The sequence below is a fragment of the Pongo abelii genome, chromosome 2 (genome assembly GCF_028885655.2).
Source record: "Pongo abelii isolate AG06213 chromosome 2, NHGRI_mPonAbe1-v2.0_pri, whole genome shotgun sequence".
NCBI lineage: Eukaryota > Metazoa > Chordata > Mammalia > Primates > Hominidae > Pongo > Pongo abelii.
The window spans coordinates 101,174,126-101,195,239 of record NC_085928.1 but is presented as its reverse complement, the minus strand read 5'-3'; the positions used below and the strand labels follow the sequence as shown (position 1 = coordinate 101,195,239).

Genomic DNA, 21,114 nt, shown 5'->3' with positions numbered 1-21,114 from the left:
GGGTGGGGTGGGATGGGATCAGGACACAGAACGTGCTTATGAATATGGTCCTTCACTCAGGGAAGTGTCGTGCATTACAACTGGGCATCAGGGAGGAGGGACATTTGAATGGACACAACCAGGGCAGGCAGAGGTTTGGGGGTGGGGTGGGAAATGGCATTCAGGCCCAGAGAACAGCATGCTCAAGGCCTGGGTGTGAAGAGACAATGTCTTTCCCAAAGGATAGTCCTTGAACCCACCTGGTCTGGCCTTTTCTCCCCATCCATCTTCCCCAATCTCAACCCAGGGTCCTCCCACCTGAACAACGTGGCAGCCCTTCTGTCCCCCATCCAGCCTCTCCTCTGCCCTGCTGTCCCTCTGCCCCATCTATCCCGCAGGAGCCCCCTTGAGCCTGTCGTCCTGCCTGGTTGTAATAGCTTTCACCACCTTCTCGTTGCTCCGTGAGAAGACCAAAGTCCAATGGCCTGTCTCTGTCACAAGCCCCTTTCTCAGCTCAGGCCGCCTCAGGGATTGTCGCCCACTTCCATCCCTTGTGTCTCAGCTGGGAAGAGCTGTCTAGACTTTCCCTATCCCTTCGAGGTGGTTCCCCGGGACCTGGAACCCTCTATTTTGTCTCCTGGGAAGTGACATTTCTTTGGATGAGTATAAGGCTAATGTCTTGGCTTTCTGAGCTCTGGGGACAGGGGAATGGACTCCCTAGAACCCCAACTGGTCCCTAGACTTTGAGCCTAGGGGACACTCGGTGAATAGATGAATGAGTGAATGAATGAATGAATGAGTTATGGCTGACAACCAAGTTCCACGTCTGGAAAGGAGGCTCAGGCGCCTGCCAGGAGCAATAGAGAGGTCGCGAAGGTGGGGGCAGGAAAGCAGAAGACTGCCAATCGGAGTAGGGGCAGCTGTCAGTCGGGGTAGGGGCAGCTCCCAGAACCGCCTGAGGAGCAGTGCAGCGCCCGACCAGCGAGAACCTCCGACCCTGGAGTCTAACCAGCTCAGTCTTTGGGGCAGAGCCGGGACAGCGGGCTTGGCGGCGGGCACCGAGCCCAGCCGCGTCCGAGCTCCAGCCAACAGGAAGAGCAGGAGTGGGGCCAGGAGAGGCGGGCCAGCTGGCCAGTGGGGAGTCCCGGGCGTGGGCGTGGGGAGCGGGGGAACCCCCGCCGGCCCCTCCCAGGCCCCAGAGGGCGGGGGGCGCCTCCCTACCGGGCCTCAGCGTCCTGCTCTGTAAAATGGGCCCCTTCTGAGGGCTGGCTGCGCGCTAATGGCGGGAGGATGCGAAGAGGGCCAGGGAGGGCAGAGGGGCCGAGAGACTCAGTGTCCCGCGCAGGCAGACGCGGAGGGACGCTGTCAGCGGTTGCAGCTGGCGAGGCGGGGCCTGGCGGGGGCGGGGCCGGCGGCACCTGGGTGAGGTCGCTCGGCCCCGCCCCCTCGCACTTCCGTGTGCCGCGGCGCCGGAGCCCGAGGAGGCTGCAGCCCACATCTCCTCAGCGACCCCCGGCACCCGCCAGCCGCGCCGAGGCCCGGGCCACACCTCACCGGCTGCTGGGCCCATCCCAGTCAGCCCCGCGCCGAACCCCGTCCGCGCGCGCCGGGGAGCCGCGTCCCCGCCGCTGCCGCCGCGACCCTTGGCGCCTGCCCCTGCGCCGGGAGGTAAGTGAGGGCCGGGTCCGGGCGCGGGATCGGGGCTACCCCGAGGGCGCGGCGCCCTTCCTTCCCCCTTCCCGCCCCAGTTCCCGTTTCCGAAACTGAGAAACTGAGCCGCGGTCAGCGAAAGTCCCGCCGCGCCGAGACCTGCCGGTGACTCCGTCCCCCTGTCCGTCTGTCTGTCCCTCCGCTAGACAGTGGGGGCTGAGGTCCTTCTGTCTGCCCGCTCCCGGCCCCTCCACCCGCCCGTGTGTCTCCCGCTCCTCCGAGGGGCCCGTCCGTTCCTCCCGACTCTCTCCCGGGCCCTATGTCCGTCCGTCTGTCGCCACCCACTCTGTGTTCTCCCCCTGCGCGCCTCTCCGAGACCCGATCCTTCCGTCCCTCGCCACCCGATCCGTCCGTCCCTTGCCCTCCGCGTGCTCCATTGCCCCACCCCCACCCCTACCCCCGCCCGCCGCCCCCTCGATCCCGTCCTCCCGGAGCCGCGCCCCCGGCCCACGCTCGCCGCCCCCTGCCGGTCCAGCCGCCTCTCCGCTCTACCGCGGCGCCCAGGCCAGGCCGCCCGCCGGGCCTCGCCTCCCGCCCCTGGGTCCCTGGAGGCCCGACCCGCGCGGCGCCTCTTCCTCGCTGTCTCTTCTTTCGGTCTCAAGAGTCTTTCTCCGTCCCTTCGTCCATCTCTGGGCTGGGCGTGGCTCCAGTCTCCACCATCCCCCTTCCCACCCCACCCCTCCGCCCCTCTGAGACCCCTCCCAGGGTGGCCCCTGCCCGGTGCGGTCTGTACTCGCCCCAACCCAGATGCCACTCTCGTTGTGGGGGCTCTGCCAGGTGAGGGGAGGAGGTGTGGGGGGCGTCCTCCTGGCTGGCGGTGGAGAGGCAGAAGGAGAGCACCATCGGAACTGCTCCCACTTCCCCAATTCCCTCTCTCTTGGGGCAGGGGAGAGCCCCACCAAGCCCCGCCTTAAACCTGGTGAGAAGGATCTGCTGTGAGTGGGTGGGGGGGGGGTCCCCTTCTCTGACGCCTACCCTGTATGCGTGGACGCTGTCTTCTTGTGCTAAGTCACTGGTATCTGGGTGTGTGGGTATGTTGTGTGTCTGTGTCAGCTTCTGTGCTGTCTGTCGCTGTGGGACTTGCCTGTGCATGTATGTCCTTTTTCGCATGTGTGACTTGCTTGTGTGTATGTGTGTATGTCTGTGTCCTGAGGCTCTGTGTGTGTCTTTTGCAACTGTGTGTACCATTCTTGGTGTGTTTGTTGTCACCAGACTCTTGTGTGTGTGTATGTCCTTGCCTGCTAGTGTGTGTGTCCCTGTGTGTCTGGAGGTTTCAGTGTTGCACACTGGGTAGGTATATCATGGTGACCAACTGGCCATGAGTACGTTAGATCTGTTAATTGTGGAAGCCCCTGGTGTTGGGTGCCTACCCACCAGGCTCATGTGTGAGTGTATCTGTATAAGTGTGTGTATGTGTGTGTACTCACGTGTGGTTCTCCCTCTGCCACTGAGTTTCTGTGACCAGGCTCACCTGGTCACTAAGGGAGGGGACTGATCCCTGGGGTTTCCTCGTTCCTGCTGTGGAGTGAGCTGGGGTGTGGTGAGCAGGCCAGCAGAGGGAGGCTGTATGGTGCATGTGTGATGTGTGTGGTTGTGTGTGTGCGTGTGTGTGTGAGATGGAGAGGTGTGGAGGTGTCTGGACAGCTGTACCTGGCTGATGGGTGGTGTGAGGGCTATGTGATGGGACAGTGCTGGGGTAAGCCTGGCAGTGTGTGGCCGTGGTAGGAGTGTGTGACTGGTGGGACACAGTCTATGAAACTGCCGGTGTATGCTTGGGGAGTGCCTGATTGTGGGGAACCGAGAGTGCCTGGGCGTGGGTGTTAGCAGCAGGAGGGGGTGTGACAAGGTGTGTGGTGACAGTGCTGGGAGGGAAGGTGAGAGCCCAGTGTGGGGGTGTGTGTGTGAGTGTGTGGGAGACCATGAGGATGTGGGTGTGCACATGGAGAGGGCTAGAGGGCAAGTCTTGGGGTTTGTAGTGTTGTGACCAAGACCTCGGGCTCTGTACCCAAGAATGATTTGGGCTCCAGTACTTGCTTGTGCCTGTTAAGAGCAAGAGACCCAAGCTAGGCCTCTCAAGGCTGAGTGTCCTTATCTGCAGAATGGAGAAAGTTGTGAGGACAAAAGTTCCTATGTTAAAGGTCCTTTAACACAGTCTTGGCCCACAGTGAGAACACAGCACATGCGAAGTCTTTTGTTGTCACCACCCCCAGCTATACGGTTCCCATTCTCCTGGGAGCTGGGGCTAAAGAAAGCCCAGACAGTATCCAACCCAATTTCCTGCCTGTCTGTTGCCCCTTCCCATCTCCTTGACCAAGCAGCTTGAGGGAGGGGGGATGCCCAGACAGAGCCCCCAGTACCCAGCCCTGTTCAGCCTGCATGACAACCCCTCCCTCACCAGCCCTTAGTGTCAGTAGTAGTGATGGGGGAGACAGGGGTGGGGGGTGATTCAGAGCTGTGACTGCAGGGCGCTGACACCATTTAGCTGGCACAGTTTAGATTAAAATTAGAAATAATTTAAAGTACAGACAAAAAGATAAAGCCAAGGATGCCTCTGCCCCCAGGGAATGGTGATGGGGGTCTCCAGCTGGGGGAGGGGTTCACATCTGGGGAGCAGAATCTTTCTTAGAGGCTTGAGCTGGCCTTCAGAGAAAATGCTTAGGCCTTTCAGCCAGGAGACACAGAGTACCTTGCTACCTTTGCCATTTCTTCCTCCCAGGATATCTCCAGGCCTCAGTTTTTTCAGCTGTGTAATGGGCACAATAGTAATGTGAGAATCACCTGAACTATAAGGCACAAAACAAGAGATTAAAAAATGTCACTCTTCAGGCTGGGCACGGTGGCTCACACCTGTAATCCCAGCATTTTAGGAAGCCGAGGCAGGTGGATCACTTGGTCAGGAATTTGAGACCAGCCTGGCCAACATGGTGAAACCCTGTCTCTACCAAAAATACAAAAATTAGCTGGGCGTGGTGGCGCGCACCGGTAATCTCAGCTGCTTAGGAGGCTGAGGCACGAGAATCACTTGAGACCAGGAGGCAGAGGTTGCAGTGAGCCAAGATCGTGCCACTGCACTCCAGCCTGGGCGATAGAGCAAGTCCCTGCCACATTTAAAAAAAAAAAAGTCACTATTCATTTGGCATTCTCAACGTTGAGTCCAGCACAGGAGCTGGCACGCCACATGGAACCTCAGAACCACCTGGGGAGAGGGGGCTAGTAGTTTCCCCATTAAAAAAACTGAGGCTCAGGGGAATTGCCCCAGGACATAAAGTGGTGGTACTTTGTTGCATCCTAGGACTCCTAAACCTGCAGGGTAACCTCCCGCAGACAGGAGGGTTAGGAACAGGTTTTTGCTGTGTTATTGGCTTCCTCACCAGGCTGGAAATGTGCTGAGGGCAGGGACACAGTGTTCCAGCCCCTAACATGGAGTGGACAAATAGCGGTGCCCAGGAAAAGTTGGGCCCACCACCACATTTCAAGGAAGGGAAAGCCACATCCAGAGAGACCCGAGGTTTTAGGGCCAGGAGAGACTGAACTGGGCCTGTCAGCCATGCTGGGACTGGTGGATGGGGAGAGCCTGTTTGGCGGTGCCTCCCTGCTCAGCTGTTTCCTCCTGTTCCTACAGGTCTGCAGGGAACTGGCCAGGCAAGGGGGCAGGCCCTTTTCTCCTGGTGGTTGGTGCCTTGCAGCAGCAGCGGGAGCCAGGACTAAGGACAAGCGGGAGCTGGGAGCCCCAGGTAGGACTGAGTTCTCTTAGGCAGATGGATGGTGCGCTGGTGTAGCCTTCCTCTCTGGCCTCTTTGTCCTTTGCTGTGGGACTGGATGGGGTTGGGCATGCGTGCAGAGTCCTTGATCTGGTTGTGGGCCCTGTGTGCCCAGGGGCCACAGCTGTTTGCCCTCTCTATGAGGGGCTCTCTGCTCATGAGGAACTTCCTGCCTGGAACCTGGCTTTGGCCCCAGAATGCTCTCACCTTGGAGCTCGGAGGCCTGGGGCCTACCATTAATTTGGGGCAAAAAGTAGTAACACTTTTTTGGTCAGTTAGAGAGACAGTGGCTCGTGGGCCAAGGTTTGAGGGTGGATGGATGTATCAGCTTTTCCATGGCCCTGTATCTGCCTCAAACTGTCCTCATCATCACACAAGGACACTGGGATTCCCTGTGGGCCCCACAGTGGGTTGGACACTGCAGGGGGATGGAATGGGGTCTCCAGCTCCAGGTATAGCTGAGCTGTCTTCCACACCCCAGGCCCCTCCATTTTCCCCAGCTTCTCTGGAGCCCGAGCAGGGCTCAGTCCCTCTCTTCAGCTTCCAGATTCAAGGGGAGCTAGGCAGAGTCTGGAACAATGCTGGGAAGGCTGCAGTCTCTCTGAAGCCCCTCAGAAAGCTAGAAATTCCTTGTTTTGGGGCAAACCTTGCCTCCTTCAGCCCTATTACCATGAAAACATTGCTGTGGGTGACTCCGCACTCATTCCAGGCTGGTGACTGGGTGACTGGGCCCCAGTGAGCAGGGTTCTGGTGGTGGGTATGGGTGCTAATGAAGCTGGAGCCTGGGAGTAACAGTGGGGGGATAGCAAAGACTGTCTTTCCTCCAGGAGTGCTCCCTGAGCAGACCCCCACAGCCAACCCCACTGGCTGTTACGCACCTATAGGTCTGTGACTAGAGCCATAAAGCCTGGGCTTCCTGGGCCTGACTCTGGGTTAGGGGGCAGAAAGGAGGTCAGGGCCTTCACTCCGGGGTAGGAGTTGGGGCAGAACAGGAGCAGTCTTCACTGGGCCTTCTGTGCATTGGACCTATCCCTAAACCTGGTGTGGAGGAAGTAAAGTGCCTTTGGCTGTGTAGGGGCCTCTGCCACCTAAGTTCTGAAGAGCCAGCCCTTTCCGTCACTCAGCCTTGTTTTCTAAGGAGTTTGATTAGTCTTGGAGACAGCCCACTGTAAACCCTCAGACATCACCCGCCAGCTGCACAGACATATGCGTGCTCACACAGGGATATGGCAAGCTAGGCTGCAGTGGGCACGCACACCCACAGACTCATGAGTTCCTGTATGTGCACCACGCATGTGGGCATGCAGGTACACAGGTGCTCACATGCAGCCACCCATGGCACACTCACACACGCACAGATGCTCTCCCAGTTACCGTTGGCATCCATGCACTCAAATGCCTGCCCACACATACCACACTGTGCCCATTTTGGGGTCAGGAAGGGGGGCCCTGGTCAAGAGTTACAGCCCAGCCAGGTCGCCTGCATCTGGCACCTGAGGGGGACGTTCCAGGTGTGGTTGTGATCTCAGTAAGGAGGGCTGGGCCACCCTGGTAGATGGGCTCTGCCCATGCATTCAGCAGCCACCCTGCCCACCTGGCCCCAGGCTCCAGGCCGACCAGGGATTGGCATGAGAGATGGGAGGCACGAATGCGGGGGAGAGGCTGTGTCAGCTGTGCCAGCACCGTGTGCCTGCTGCTACAGCAGAGGAAGTAGGCTGTCTGGCCATGGGGCCAAGGTGCTCACAGTGGGTGGGGGTCCTATCAACTCCTGTGTCCCCCACAGCGTCCATGCCTAGAGGGAGTGGAGTTGCTGGGCTCTAGGGACTGAGAGGTTGGCAGGGGCTGTCTGTTCACTTCCCAACGCCTGGGCCTAGGGGAGAGGCCCATCTGTCCAAGGCGTTTCCGGAGGCTCACTTCCTCTGAGCTGCCCAGGAAGTGGTTTTGGAGTGGGACTGACCAGCCCTCCGTCCGCGGCTCTACGCCTTGCTCCGCCCCGCCTTGCCTGCCCGGGAGCAGCGTCTGGCCACCGGGTTAGGCTGACTGACCAGGCTTTTCACTGCCAGGGCTGCCCAGGCCTTTTTAGGGGGCTCTAGGAGAAGGGCAGGGGGCAGGTCACGAAGTCCCCTGCAGTCCCCACAACCGTGGCTCCTTTCTTTCTCTGAGCCTGTAAGCCGAGGCTCAAGAGCATCAACTCTGGTAGGCATGGCCCCCTTGAGAGAGGTGATGGCTGGGCTGCATCTCAGTGACTAGGCAGCTCCCAGCAGCTCTATGAATGAACCTGGGCAAGTGGCTTTGCTGCTCAGTGCCTCAGTTTCCCCTGATAACAGAGATAATGATAGCAGGTGAGATAATGATAGCATCCATCTTGATGAGGTTGTGCGGAAATGACAGATAACATATGCAAAGTAGCTAGCATCGCGCTTAGCTCCTTGTCAGAGTTGAATGAGTAGAAACTGTAGTTATGTAAAGCATTTACAGCCCAGTTCATGGGAACTATTCAAAAAATAGCAAGTGGGACTGATGCGGGGTTATTATTATCTGATGGGCTGGGCACTGGCCCAGTGTTACATGGCCAGGTGGCTATGGAGCCTGGCCGAGGAGCCAGGTCTCTGACTCCCTCATCCCCCTCAATTCTGCCTCCAGTGGCAGTGCCCTACTTGTTCAATAGGTTCCATGTCCTCCGAGGAGAGGAGCTCCTGTTGGAGCAGCTCCACCCACTCAGCAGTCCAGCCCCTGCCTGCTCTTCTCCCCCTCACTCCCTTTTAAAGGGAGAAAATAGATCTCATGACAAATGGATGCAGGGAGGGGAAAGGCAGTCTGCAGCTGCCTGCTGCCCCCTCAGGGCTCCCCTTGGCCCTCTCAGGCTCTGGCCTCCTGCAGGACATTAGGCTGGGAGAATTGGCTGGGAACGAGGGGGTGGATGTAAGCCCTCCTGCCAGCCTGCTTACCCTTCAGACCCCAAAGGAGTCAGCCTTTGGACTGGGGCAGGGAGTGGGCATCTGGGACTGATGGAGGTTAGAAGAGTAGGGGGAGCTAGAAAACCCCCTACACCCATGGCAGCTGGGGGCAGGGCCCAGCCTGTCCCAGGGACACAAAGAAGGTCAGCACAGTTAGGGTTGGGCTAAGCGTTGGCCTTCACTGTGTGGGGCCCAGAGGCTGGGGGTGAGGAGTGTTGAGGAGTGGTAAGGACAGTGATGCAAACAGCGCGGGCCTGAGGGCTGGAGAGTGAAAGATGGATGGGCCTGGGTGGGAAGTGTGGTTGAGGGTATCCTGAAGGCTTAAGAGCAGGACTTCTGCGGGCATCAGACAGACCCTGGTTGAATCCTTGCTCAATATTTACTGGCTGTGCACCCTTGAGCCAGAGACTGGACTGTTCCCCACTTGCCTCATCTGTGAAATGGGCAGATCAGGGGGTGTGGTGTCCTGTGAGACATGAACGATGGGAAAGAGCCACTGTGTGGGGTGGGGTGGAGCAGGAAGACGGAACAGCAAGCCCAGAGGCTCCTAAGCGGGAAGGAACTGGCTGCTTCGGGAACTGAAAGGGGTCAGCGTGGCCGGGGCACAGGAGTGAGGGAAAGGCAGCTGCCCGAGAGGTCAGGGAGGTAACGGCGATGGGGAGGGGGGTGGCGGGGGGCAGGCTGCATGGAGCAGGCTGAGGGGAGGAGTCTGGGCTTGTCAGAGGGGCAATGAGAGGCACCGGGCGCTTGGGCAGGGGGTGACAAAATCTGTCTGAAAAGCCCCGTCTGGTGGCTGCAGCAGGGGGACCGTCGGGGCCAGGGTAGAGGATGGAGAGCAGTCAGAAGGCAGGTACAGAGCCTGTGGATGGTGGTGGTGGGAGAAGAGGATTTGAGACTTGAGGACAGGCTGCAGTGGCAGACAGGATGGCCTTATTGTGTGGGGAGCAGGGGGAGCTGTCTGGCCTGAGCCACTGCGTGAGCTCGTGCACTCCTAGTGGATGAGGAGCGCTAGGAGGGGAACGGCGGGGGACTGGTGTGGGTAGGCTTGAGCTCTTCTGGAGTCATTCATGTGGTGAAGCCAGGGAGGCAGGTGGGGCCAGAAGCCTGAACTTCAGGAGGGTCTGGGCCCAAAGCAGAGACAGGGAGCCTAAAGCCAGGATTGGGGAGGAGAGGGCTCAACAGGCCTTCTAAGGGATGGGGGAGCGTTTGAGAGGCCCAGGAACAGGACTGGGATGGCTGTCCCTCAAAGGTCTCCACCAAGGCACCCAGGAGGGCAGGCTTGTGGTGGCTGAGCTGCTGTTTTCACAACAGCTCCGGAAGCTTTGGATCATGTCTATGGCCGTGTTGGGTAAACAGGCAGAGCAGAGCAGGCAGTCGCCAAGGCCTGAGGCTGGATCAGATGTCTGCGTGGTGTAGGTTGTGGGCTGGGGTTGTTGGGGCGGGAGGAGGATCCCAGGGTCCTCCAGCGTCAGGGCTGGAGAAAGCTTAGAGGTCTCCATTGTTGAGACAGGGAGGCTGGAGCCCCAGGAGGGGCAGTAGCTGGCCAGCCTCTGCCAGTGTACTCATGCTGCCTGCCTCAGCCCAGTTCTGCCCAGAGCCTCAGGCCAGAACAGGGCACCCTGCAGCTGGGGGGCTTAACAGAGCCTCTTTTCCCGCTGATCCAAGGAAGTCTGGAAGACACCAGAGCACTTGGGCCAAGATCGCGGAGCACCCAGGCAGCAGATCTGAGCTAGGCCTGTCTAGGTCCAAGCTCGCCGGTTCCTCTGTCCGCTGCCCGCTGTGGGATGGCGCACCATGCGGGATGGTCCTGCCTCTCTCCCAGCTTTCTCAAGATCCCCAAAGTGGGGAAGCATCATGTGGGTCCTGCCCAGATCCTGGGGATGACTGGCAAAAGGCTTAGGTGGCCATCTTGCCTTCTCCCAAACACAAAACGATTGTTTCCAATGGTAAACCATCTGGAAAATCGTGGGAACTCTGTGGGAGAAAGAAGGGCTAAGGAGTAGGGCTCTTGTATGGGGGGCTGATGGAGGAGCTGTTCCCACCTCCAAACACATACCCTCACCCCGTTGGAGGCCAGATGGGCAGTTCTAGGACTAGAGCTGGAGGTTCTCTCCCTACTTCCCCCTGGGTCTGCCCCATTGGCTTTGTGGCTTTGGTTGAATTGCTCAACCTCTCTTTCGGTTTCTGCACAGTGAGCCTGCAGCTCATGGAACTTGCGCCTGGGGTGCCCGGCTTGGTGCCCTACCAGCACAGGTTCAAGCCCTCCCCTCCCCCTGTGCACCAGGCCTGTGACTGCCACCTGTGACCTTCAACCTCCACCACAGGCTCAGGGCCCTGCAGGCAGGTGGGCGGGCCGGCGGAGGCCTGCCCAGTGATGTGCCTGACCAGCCCACTCCTTCTCTTACACACTTTAGACTTTGCTCTGGATCAAGAGGGACTTTCTTCGCCTCCCTGAGTGGAAAGACCCAGCCTAGCCTGACACCAGCTGCCCTTCTGCCCCTCTTCCATTCCCCAGCCATTGTGCCTGGGTGCTGCGGTGGAAAAAGCTGCTTGGACTTCATGGTGCCAGACTCTAGTCAGGGATGTGGGGTCCTTCCAGGCCTGTATGTTTGTTTCTGTGTCTGCCTGGAGCATCTCTGTGCCACTGTGTACATTATAGCTTGTGGCACCCCACGTGCATGTGGAGGCTATGTGGTCAGGTGTGGTCTGTGTGGGCCTGGGTGTCTGTTGAGATGTGAGAGCCGGTGAGTGTGGGTGTGTTTCTGTGTGTGTGTGTGCCCCTGAGTCATCGTAGCGGTGTGTGTACATACCTGTGGCTCCAGCTGTGTGCGTGTGTGTCTAATGTCGAGTGGGGCTCCCTATGTGCTGTTTGGGTTGGCGAGTGTGCCTGTGTGCACACATGTGTGGTTATTCATGGAGAGGCCCAGCTGCATCCCCCACCCTGGCTCCTCACAGAGGCCCCTTGTCCTCACAGGATCTGGCTCTCTAGCTCCTGCCATGAAGGGGCCTTTGTTCCTCTCTCAGGGGTACCTGGGGCACCCCCCTCTGACTGAGCCCAGGACTCCTCATATCCTAGGGCTGGCTAGTGACTCGAGGCCTGTGCCTGGTGGCCTCCCTCCAAGGAGGCCTTACCCCACACAAGCTGGCAGGGGTGGATGTGAGCCGATGACAGCCAGGCTCCCAAGTCCTGCCCCTCTGACCCTTCCAGACCCTCTGGCAGGGCAGGCCATTATGCTCCTGCTGACCCCTCAGATTGAAGGCCCCCAGCAAACAGGTCCCTGTAGCCTCCATTCTCCTCCAGCCCCCCTCACTCCCTACTACTCACTGCCTGCGTGGCGCATCCTACAGAGGTCTTACCATCCTTTGTAATCACATATTTATGTGACTGGCTCCCACCAGGCTGTAAGTTCCATGGGCCTGGTGTGGCAGAGGTTACCAGTGGGAAAGCAGCTAGCTTCCTGAGAGGTGGGAAGGGTCCCCCAGGGCCAGCCTTCTGAGCTGCCTGGAAGGATCTGTGGGAATTCAGAAGGCCGTTCCAGCTGAGGGAACAACATCTGCAAAAACATGGGGGCTGGGAAATGGGACACATGTTCACAGAGTAGCCAGAGCAGGGATTGAGGTAGAGAGCAGAACAGGGCCAGGGAGTGGGTAGCCTGGAAGGCCTGGAAGGCCTGGAGAGGTCTGGGCTTTCTCCAGGGGCAGTGAGAGCCTAGGAGGTTCCCAGCTGTGGGAAGAATGGGTAGGGGAGGGACCAGAGATGGTGACAACCGGGAGGGAGCTGGGTAAGGGGAGGAGAGGCCACAGGCACTGGTTGGTCTGTGTGGGGTGAGGGAGGGGCCCAGGAGGAGCCCTGGCTGGGGGATGAGGTACCTGTCCTGGGAGGAGCAGGTATGGGGAGCATCCCTTGCTCTGGGACTTGGCTGTGACCTGAGTCTATAGATCTGGTTCTTATCTCAGCACAAGGCTGGGCATGTGGAGGCTGGGGGATGGGCCCTGGTGGAGGAACCCTAAAGGGTCTTGCTAGCCCTTCCCCTCCCACCTCCTGTTCCTCTTGCTGAGCCCACTTCCTGGGTTGTGAAACCTGCATGGCCTCCTTGCCTTGTTTCCGCTGGGAAGGCCATCTAGGCAGCCAGCCTCCCAGCCCAGCTACCACCCACATGCCTACCCAACCTGGCAGCTCCACCATGCCCGGCCCCCTTGCCCTGCCATGACTGCCGGGAACAGTCCTGCACCCTCCTGCTGATCACACTTCCTCTCACTGTCCTTCCTGCCCCTGCCTGGGCCTTGGTCTCCTCTGCCCTCCTTTATTCATCCACAAGGCTGTGGCAGGCTGCACTGTGGACTCCCCCAGGCAGAGTCTGCATCCTTAGGAGGGCCCCCACTTTGTGCCACCTGCCATGCAGTTGTGACTTCCGTGGCAGGCGTCAGGTGTGTGTGGGAGAGGGCTGCAGTAGGTGGCATGGGGGACATCCCCTGCCTCCCGGGGGTCTGTTCAAGGGAACCAGACCCCGCTATACCCACCAGGGGCTGCAGCTGGTCTTTCATTGCCCTTGCTTTGACTGACCTCAGCCTGTCACCTCATTTCTCCCATAGACGTTTCTGAGGCAGCCTCCTTCTGCTCTCACACACCTCCCCCCAGCAGCCTGATCAAGCCTCTTTCCTCCAGCCCAGCTTACTCTTCTGACCAACAGGCATCATCCTGTGGCCTGTGAGGCAGAATCGAACACCAGGGAAGGGATGGGGTGGAGGGGACAAGGCTGGATCTGGGAGCCAGGGAACCTCACTGCAGGACCTTGGCCTTAGTTTCCTCCTCTGTACAATGAGGAGATGGGCGTGTCAGTCTCTGAAGACCTATCTCTTGTGGAGAGATTGGCTTGTTGGGGTTTTTCACCTTTGACAAAACCATTATCCAACAAGTTACATGTGATGCAGAAAAATTAGCAAATGCATTCCTGTTTCTGCTGGCGCCCCTCAGGCCATGTCCCTCACCCCAGCCTCCTGTGCTGGTATACACCAGCACACGTGTAGATGTGCAGCACACATACTTGTCTGCTGGAGGCAACCAGGAGTTCTGTGCCTGGGAGCTCCAAACCCAAGGTCACTCTGATCACCTTGAGGCCAATCTTGCCCACTGCCGGGTACTGGCTGGGAACAGGTTTCCATTTGTCCCAGAGGAGGTGACCTGCCTTCTCTGGCCTGACCTAGCTACTGCCTTTCCTTACCTCTGGGCTGCTGATCTGGGGCTCACATTCCCTGGGGCTGGGATCCAGTGTGTCCAAGCCTTCCCTAGGTTTTGTTTTTGTTTTGTTTTATTTGTTTTTAGTTTTTTTGAGACAGAGTGTCACTTTATTGCCCAGGCTGGAGTGCAGTGGCATGATCTCGGCTCACTGCAACCTCCACCTCCCAGGTTCAAGTGATTTTTCTGCCTCGGCCTCCCAAGTAGGTGGGATTACAGGTGCCCGCCACCGCACCTGGCTAAATTTTGTATTTTAGTAGAGAAGGGGTTTCACTTGTTGGCCAGGCTGGTCTTGAACTCCTGACCTCAGGTGATCTGCCCGCCTCGGCCTCCCAAAGTGTTGAGATTACAGGTATGAGCCACTGTGCCTGGCCCTTCCCCAGGTTTTGGAAATGGAGGCTGGTCCAAGTGGCGAGGTCAGGGGGGAAGACCACTGGTCAAGCATGGGGTACCTGTCTCTTGGAGCCCTTACCTCCCTGTTTTCTCTGTCTTCATGTGTGTTTGTGTGTGCTGATCCTGGCACATTTATCCATCTCCACCTCTACCCTCTTCTGTCCACCTCTACCCTTTTCTCTCTCTTTGTCTCTTCTTCCCAACATGGCATACTGGAAAGGACCTGCGATGCGACATCAGGCAGGCCTGGATGTGTCCTTCCATCACTTACTTGCTGTGTGACCTTTTGGAAAGTCACTTTGCTTCTCTGAGCTTTGGTTTCTTCATCAGTAAAATCCCTTCTGGACCCGCATAGGGATAAAGTGAGCTAATGTAATTACAGAGGTAATCTGTGACATCGTCGGCCTCAGAAAAGGACTGTCCTTCTTCTAAGTGGAGGAGCCAAGATTCATACCTAGACACTGACCCTTAGTCTGGTGCTTTCTGCTTCATAAAGCTGCCTCTGCTATAGGCTGGAGAAGCAGAATAGAGACTAGGAGCCCTTAGGCAGCTGGGAAAGGCCTGGCTGGCCTCAGCTGGCTCCAAGGAGCTTGTCCCATGGAGGCTGTGTGGGGTCGAGCCCCTGGCACCGCCTGGCCCTGCAGAGTGGCCATGAGTCTGGGGCTGAGCCAGCGGCCTTCCTCTGGGGCCTCCGTGGCCCAGGTCCTATTTGCATGGGGGCTATAAATAGTCAGTACACCTTGCTTTTGTGCTGCTGCTTCACCCCCTCCTCCCTGCCATATACTCTGAGAGGTAGGGGGCAGACTCTGACTCTGCTGTGCAGAGCAGGGACTTGTGGCCCAGAGAGGCCCAGGACCTCTCTGAGGGTCACACAGTGATGGAAGAAGATACGGGGCTCTGAGTAGTACAAATAGGGACAGAGGAGGTGGCAGAACCTGGCCAGAGCCCATGCCCTGGTTTTAGTCCTGGGAGGTTGGGTCTGATTTATGGTTACTGCTGGTTAGCCTCGGGGCAGCCCACGAAGACCATGGCTCCCCAGTTCTCATGGCACTGCAGCCTGGCGGTGCAGGTTTAGGGCTGGGGCCTGCTGTGTTTGTGGTTTTCCCTCTAGTGGCTTCTAACTGTGAGCAGCAGCTGCTCTGAATGTGGCCTGAGAGAGCTGGAGGGCCACCCTCGGGTGGGCAGGTCCTGGGCTCTGCCTCACCCTCCTGGGGCTTCTCTGACCCACTCTCTCCTCCACCCTCCATGCAGTCCTGGGGTGGTCCCCACGCATACCTCCTGCTGGGCAGGCCAGGGGTAAGGGAAGCCATGGAGCCTGTGGGCTGTCAGGGCTGGACCCCAAGGGTTGGTGGCTGGGAGGAGGACCTGGCTGGCCGGTGTTGGAGCATCTGGTGCTCCTGAGTAAGTTGTATGTTCATGGAGACCTGGTTTCCCTTTCTGAGCAGTGGGATCTGTAACCAGGACTGTCTTCCCAGGCTGCTGGGCGGGGGAATGGATGCGGTGGGGGTGCGAGTGCGCTTTGTGAACTGCGAAGGGAGGTGCACAGTGAGGGATGGATGCTGCAATGAGAGGGGGTGATAGTGGTAAGAGGACCCCCCTCCCCGTGGCCTGTTGGGTTGATTGTGGCCCTCATCCTACGTGAGTTCTCATTATCCCCACAACTCTTAGCCAAGAGACTATTGCTCATCAGGAAATGGGGGTGCTGAGGCTCAGAAAGGTCAAGTGACCTGCACAGAGTCCACAGCCAAGGCAACGTTGGTGTCAGGATGCAGCACCTAGGTGGCCTGGCCATCATTTTGCCACATGTGCTGCCCTGAGCCTCTCTCCCCTAGGAGGCCAGGCCTCCTGCAACACACTTGCTCCTCCTTTATCCCTGTGCCCCTGTCCCCTCAACCCTCATCATCCTCCGAGGCACTCAGAAGTTGCTTACTGCCCCAGCTGGGTCTCCAGGTTTTCCTAACAGCAGAGCTGCATCTGCTGGGATTAGGCCCTGGATGTGTGGACACAGACCTGCCAATCATTCCAGACCCAGGGAGCACTCACCTGGGTGCTGGATCTCTTGGACCCTCAGGGACAAGCCAGGCAGCAAAAGGGGCAAGATGTCCGTCTTGCTTACGGGTTTGGGATGCTCACCCAGATTCCTGCACATATGTGAGGCCAGGCCCACGCAGCTTGCTTTTCACTCCAGTATTAACTGAGTGCCCACCATGTGCCACCCACTCCCATAGCTGCATATAATCGCATTCCTGTAGACCCGTGCAACCTCACACACACCGATTCATGCATGCTGCAGCCTGGGGAGCAGCCCGCAGCAGCCCCCAGCTGGCCCTCTCACCCTGGCCCACCAAGAGGTCAAGGGCAGCTGGCCTGGCACACAGGCCACCTGCTGGTGTCAGGCTGAAGGCTTCGGGACTTGGGCTCAGGCGTGAGCTTGCACACCCACTCTCACATCTACTGAGTAGGAGCCAGGGCCAGGCAAGGGATGTGGTGGGGTCTGCCCTGCCTGGGTCCTGCCCTCTGCTCTGGCAGCTGCTGGCCTCAGAGGGCTGCCTGGACTCACTGGGCTGGGCTGCAGGGTGAGGTCAGCATTTGCTGTGAGCTCATCTGAGCTGGGAGCTCCCAGCAGAGCTGGCCGCTGCTCTGGCCACCTTGTGCAGGAGCTGGAGGAAGTCATCTGAGGCTGGGCAGCTGTTGTGTATGCATGCACACGTGTGTGTCTGAGTGTGCCCCTGTGTGCTGGCTTATGTTCAGGATGGAGTGAATACATGTGCATGTGCACAAAATCGAGTGAGCGCTCCCTCAACCAAGGCTGTGGAGCAGCCTCGTGGGGCCTGGGCAGGAGCCAGTGTGCACATAGGTGCTTGCACACCTGTGTGTCCTTCACAAGTGGCAACCTGAGGAGCCCCTTGGAGTCACTTACTGTAGTAAACATAAACTTAGAGAATGGTGAGAAACCCAGAAGTGTGGGAGGCTGCTGTGTATGAATCTGCAAGGCACATTCAGCGTTACATTCAACATTAAAATACAGTTTGGGGTTTTTTTTTTTATTATTTTTCTGAGGCAGAGTCTCACTCTGTTGCCCAGGCTGGAGTGCAATGGCGCAGTCTCAGCTCACTGCAACCTCTGCCTCCCAGGTTCCAGCCAGTCTTCTGCCCTCAGCCTCCCAAGTAGCTGGGATTATAGGCATGCACCACCACGCCTGGCTAGTTTTTGTATTTTTAGTAGAGATGGGGTTTCACCATGTTGGCCAGGCTGGTCTCGAACTCCTGACCTCAGGTGACTCGCCCGCCTTGGCCTCCCAAAGTGCTGAGATTACAGGCATGAGCCACTGTGCCTGGGCAGTTTGGGTTTTTTTTAAGAGATAGGGTCTCACTCTGCCACCCATGCTGGAGTGCACTACATGGCACTCTGCTGCCTTGAACTCTTGGCCTCAAGCGATCCTCTTACCTTGGCCTCCTGAAGTACCGAGATTATGGGAGTGAGCCACCATGCCCACCTGTTTTATATTTGGGGAAATAATTAGTTTGAAGGTGCAGGCAACCTTCCAGGCAAGCGAGAGGCACTTGACCCCAAGGGGTCAAGTTAGAAGGGTCAGGCACACTGATGTAGGCAGAGCCTCTCACTGCCCTGATCCCTGATGTAGGCAGAGCCTCTCACTGCCCTGATCCCTGATGTAGGCAGAGCCTCTCACTGCCCTGATCCCTGAACAAAGTGGGTGCCAAGTTAGTGGAATGTCAGCTTTTGGTTCTGATTCTGCCTTAGGGTTTCAGTTTCCCCATCTGAAAAGTGGGGGGTGTTTATCTTGGCACTGCTTGTCTGCCTGGGTAGTTATGAAGAAAAAACCCCAAACTTAGAAAATCGTGAAGGGCTGCATGGGACAGGATGGGAGAAAGAGGCAGTACTGTCCTGTCCCCTTACCAGGTGACAATGGCACATACCAGGTGCCTGGCATGGAGCAGGTACCCAGCAATAGGGTACTTAGGGAGTCACTGAGTGACTCCCCAAATGAATATCTTGGGGTGACAGATGCAAATGCCACCAGGGCCCAGGTAGGAGGAGTGAAGAGAGTGCCCCTGGCCTGGGGTAGATTGATGGAGGGCAGGCATCCCAGTGCTAGCTGGCTGTTGCCCAGTGGGCCCAACATCACATTTTCCAGTTTTACCAGAGACGCCACAAATCCAGACTTACATAAACCTCTCAATATTTTTCTTTTTTTTTTCTTTTTTTTTTTTTTTTTTGAGACAGAGCTTGGATCTTGGCTCACTGCAATCTCCGCCTCCCGGGTTCAAGCGATTCTCCTGCCTCAGCCTCATGAGTAGCTGGAATTACAGGCATGCACCACCACACCCAGCTAATTTTTAGTAGAGATGGCTTTTCACCATGTTGGTCAGGCTGGTCTCAAACTCCTGACCTCAGGCCATCTGCCTGCCTTGGCCTCCCAAAGTGCTGGGATTACAGGTGTGAGCCACCGCGCCTGGCAAACCTCTCAGTTTTTAACACTGGCAACTGAGACTAGTGTGTGTATGCACCATGTGGTCCAAACCCAATCATGGGAGAGCCCTGGGGGAGTGGGTCCCTGAGTGTTGCCCGTGACTGTTCCCGCTGGTCCTGCCCAGCCGCCTGGCCTCACCCCTCTGTGTGCACAGCCCTACTGCAGGCCCCACCATGGCACCATTCCTGCGCATCGCCTTCAACTCCTACGAGCTGGGCTCCCTGCAGGCTGAGGACGAGGTGAACCAGCCCTTCTGTGCCGTGAAGATGAAGGAGGCACTCAGCACAGGTAGGCCTGGAGGCTGGACCCTGGAGAGGGACTGGGAATCTGGGCCCAGCTGGAGGGACTGGAGGGGGCCTGGCCTTGTTCCCTGCAACCTCTGAAGGATTCTGCTCTTCCTCATCCTTGACTCCCTGCCCCACTCAGCTATGAAGGCAGAGGCCACTGAGTCTCTATAGGGCTGCAAACACTGGCCAAATTGAGCCCTCCTTGGAAGGCTTGGAGTTTCTGGCTCCTCCTCCCTGGTTGTTTTAGCCAGCAGTTTTTACATGTCCATCTGTGCCAGGGCCTGTGCTGGGCACTGAGGATACTGTCATGCTCTAGGACTAACCTGGCCCTGCCCTCATGGGATTCATAGTCAGGTGGGGAAACCAGGCACGTCAAAAAGCAGTGAGTCCTGCAATAGGGAAGCCCAGAGAAGGCACCCTCTGAACCTGAGGTCAGGGAGGACTTCCTGGAGGAAGCACATACGTCACATCATTCCCTCTTGCTTTTGCCCTGGCCTGGTGAACCCCTATTTGTCCCTCAGGTCTCAGCTGAACTGTTCCTTCCTCTAGGAAATGTTCCCTGACCCTTAGGCTTGACCCTGTGGCCACTTGACCATAGGCAAGTCTAGCACTACCAGCCTTGCCCTCTTCAGTCTCATCACAGCTGTGACTTAACAGTTACTTGAGGAAGGAGTTGGTGCATTCGCCACCCGGGCCTGGGGATCCAGGAGGACAGGCCCTGGATGTAGCTTTTCTTTCAGCTGTGTTCCGCACCTCGAATATTATGGCTGGCATGCAGGAGCTGTCAGCCCATGTTCCCTGAGTGAATGCATAAGGGCAGGCGACATTTAAATGGAGCTGGAGCAAGAGGATCAGAGGAAGAGGGAACAGCAGGAACAAAGGCCTGGAGGGAGGACCTAGCAGGGTGCTCAAGGTAGTTCTGTGCTCTAGAGGACACTGGGGGACCACAGCAGGCCCTCAAGGCAGGAGAGTCGGGCAGATTCTGCCAGGGGAAGGCCGTGGAGGTCTAGGAGGGAGGGACGAGGGGCCATGGCCCAACTTTCCCTGCCTGGCCTGGTTGCAGAGCGTGGGAAAACACTGGTGCAGAAGAAGCCGACCATGTATCCTGAGTGGAAGTCGACATTCGATGCCCACATCTACGAGGGGCGCGTCATCCAGATCGTGCTAATGCGGGCAGCAGAGGAGCCAGTGTCTGAGGTGACCGTGGGTGTGTCGGTGCTGGCTGAGCGCTGCAAGAAGAACAACGGCAAGGCTGAGTTCTGGGTGAGGGGCGCACGAGCCGCGCTCTGTGTGTGTGTGTGTGTGTGTGTGTGCGCGCGTGCATGTGTGGGCATGAATGCGCGTGGGCTTGGTCAGTGAGCACCGAGCTGAAGGGCACCAGGCCCTTTGCTGACCACCAGTCCAGCCCTGTGGCCAACGTGGCCTGGGTGTGAATCCTGGCTCTGCAGTTCACCAGATTCCCAGCCTCTGAGCTTCTGCTTCCGTATCTGTTAAGGGAAGGCGCTACTAAATGTGCCTACCTCAGGGTCAGTTGTTCAAATGAAAGGAGCAGCTAGATGTACAGGGCTTATTGCAGAACCTGACACATAGCAGGTGCTAAAGATGGCCAACTTCCTTATTGTGACTACTTTTTCCTTTTTAATTTTGGAAAGGCAGGATATGCACATAGTAAAACATTTTCAACTGCATGAAAGGGTGTGTCCCTGCCCCAACACCAGGCCACCAGGCCTCCTTCCCAGAGGCACCCATTATTCCAGTTCTTTTTGGAATCTTCACGTATGTTCTAGGCCTTGGCAGCCATTGAGGGGACAACATAGTGATCTTTAACAGCAAGGAGGTGGGAGAAGGGGAAGCTGACAGTCTCATCTACTTACCTGCTGAAATGGAGACTGCACAAGCATGTGGCCACCTGGCCATGTGCAGCTGTGTGTTCTGGGTGGCCACAGGATGCCAGTGCTGGCAGAAGTCCCCTGGGGTTACAAACCAAGATGCCTCCACCAGGAAAGGCCCTGTGACCATTGGAGGCTCTGATCAGCCTCCTGCGAGGGGTGAGGGGGCTGGGATGGGAGAGAGGTTAACACAGGGCTGTACTAACCCTTGGCCAGTCAGGCAGGGACACAGAGGGGCCTCTGGCTGTGCTGTCTCCACTCCCCCAAGGGAGGATATCAGTCACCAGGTCTAGGCTGAACTAGGGGGAGGTGAGGGGATAGAGGCTCAGGTCCCACCCTCGAGACTGTCCAGTCTACGTGAGGAGCCCTTGGCACAGAGGGAGGAGCAGCGTGTGTGCATGAGGATGAGT

General features: G+C 57.8%; 1 protein-coding gene across 7 annotated transcripts in view; it reads left to right on the top strand.

Moving 5' to 3' along the window:
* Positions 1–1,424: 1,424 nt before the first annotated feature.
* Positions 1,425–21,114, top strand: part of PRKCD (protein kinase C delta) — a 31,565-nt gene continuing 11,875 nt past the window's right edge. For 2 of the 7 annotated variants that reach the window (XM_063722071.1, XM_002813634.6), the window contains exons 1-3: positions 1,426–1,647; positions 18,683–18,816; positions 19,879–20,078. In XM_063722071.1, coding sequence (XP_063578141.1) covers positions 18,702–18,816; positions 19,879–20,078 — 315 coding nt within the window. In that variant the 5' untranslated portion in view covers positions 1,426–1,647; positions 18,683–18,701. Of the gene's footprint in view, positions 1,648–5,311; positions 5,424–10,992; positions 11,011–18,682; positions 18,817–19,878; positions 20,079–21,114 lie in introns of those variants that run through there. The other 5 variants (XM_054552065.2, XM_054552066.2, XM_054552064.2 and 2 more) reach the window with 5 other exon arrangements.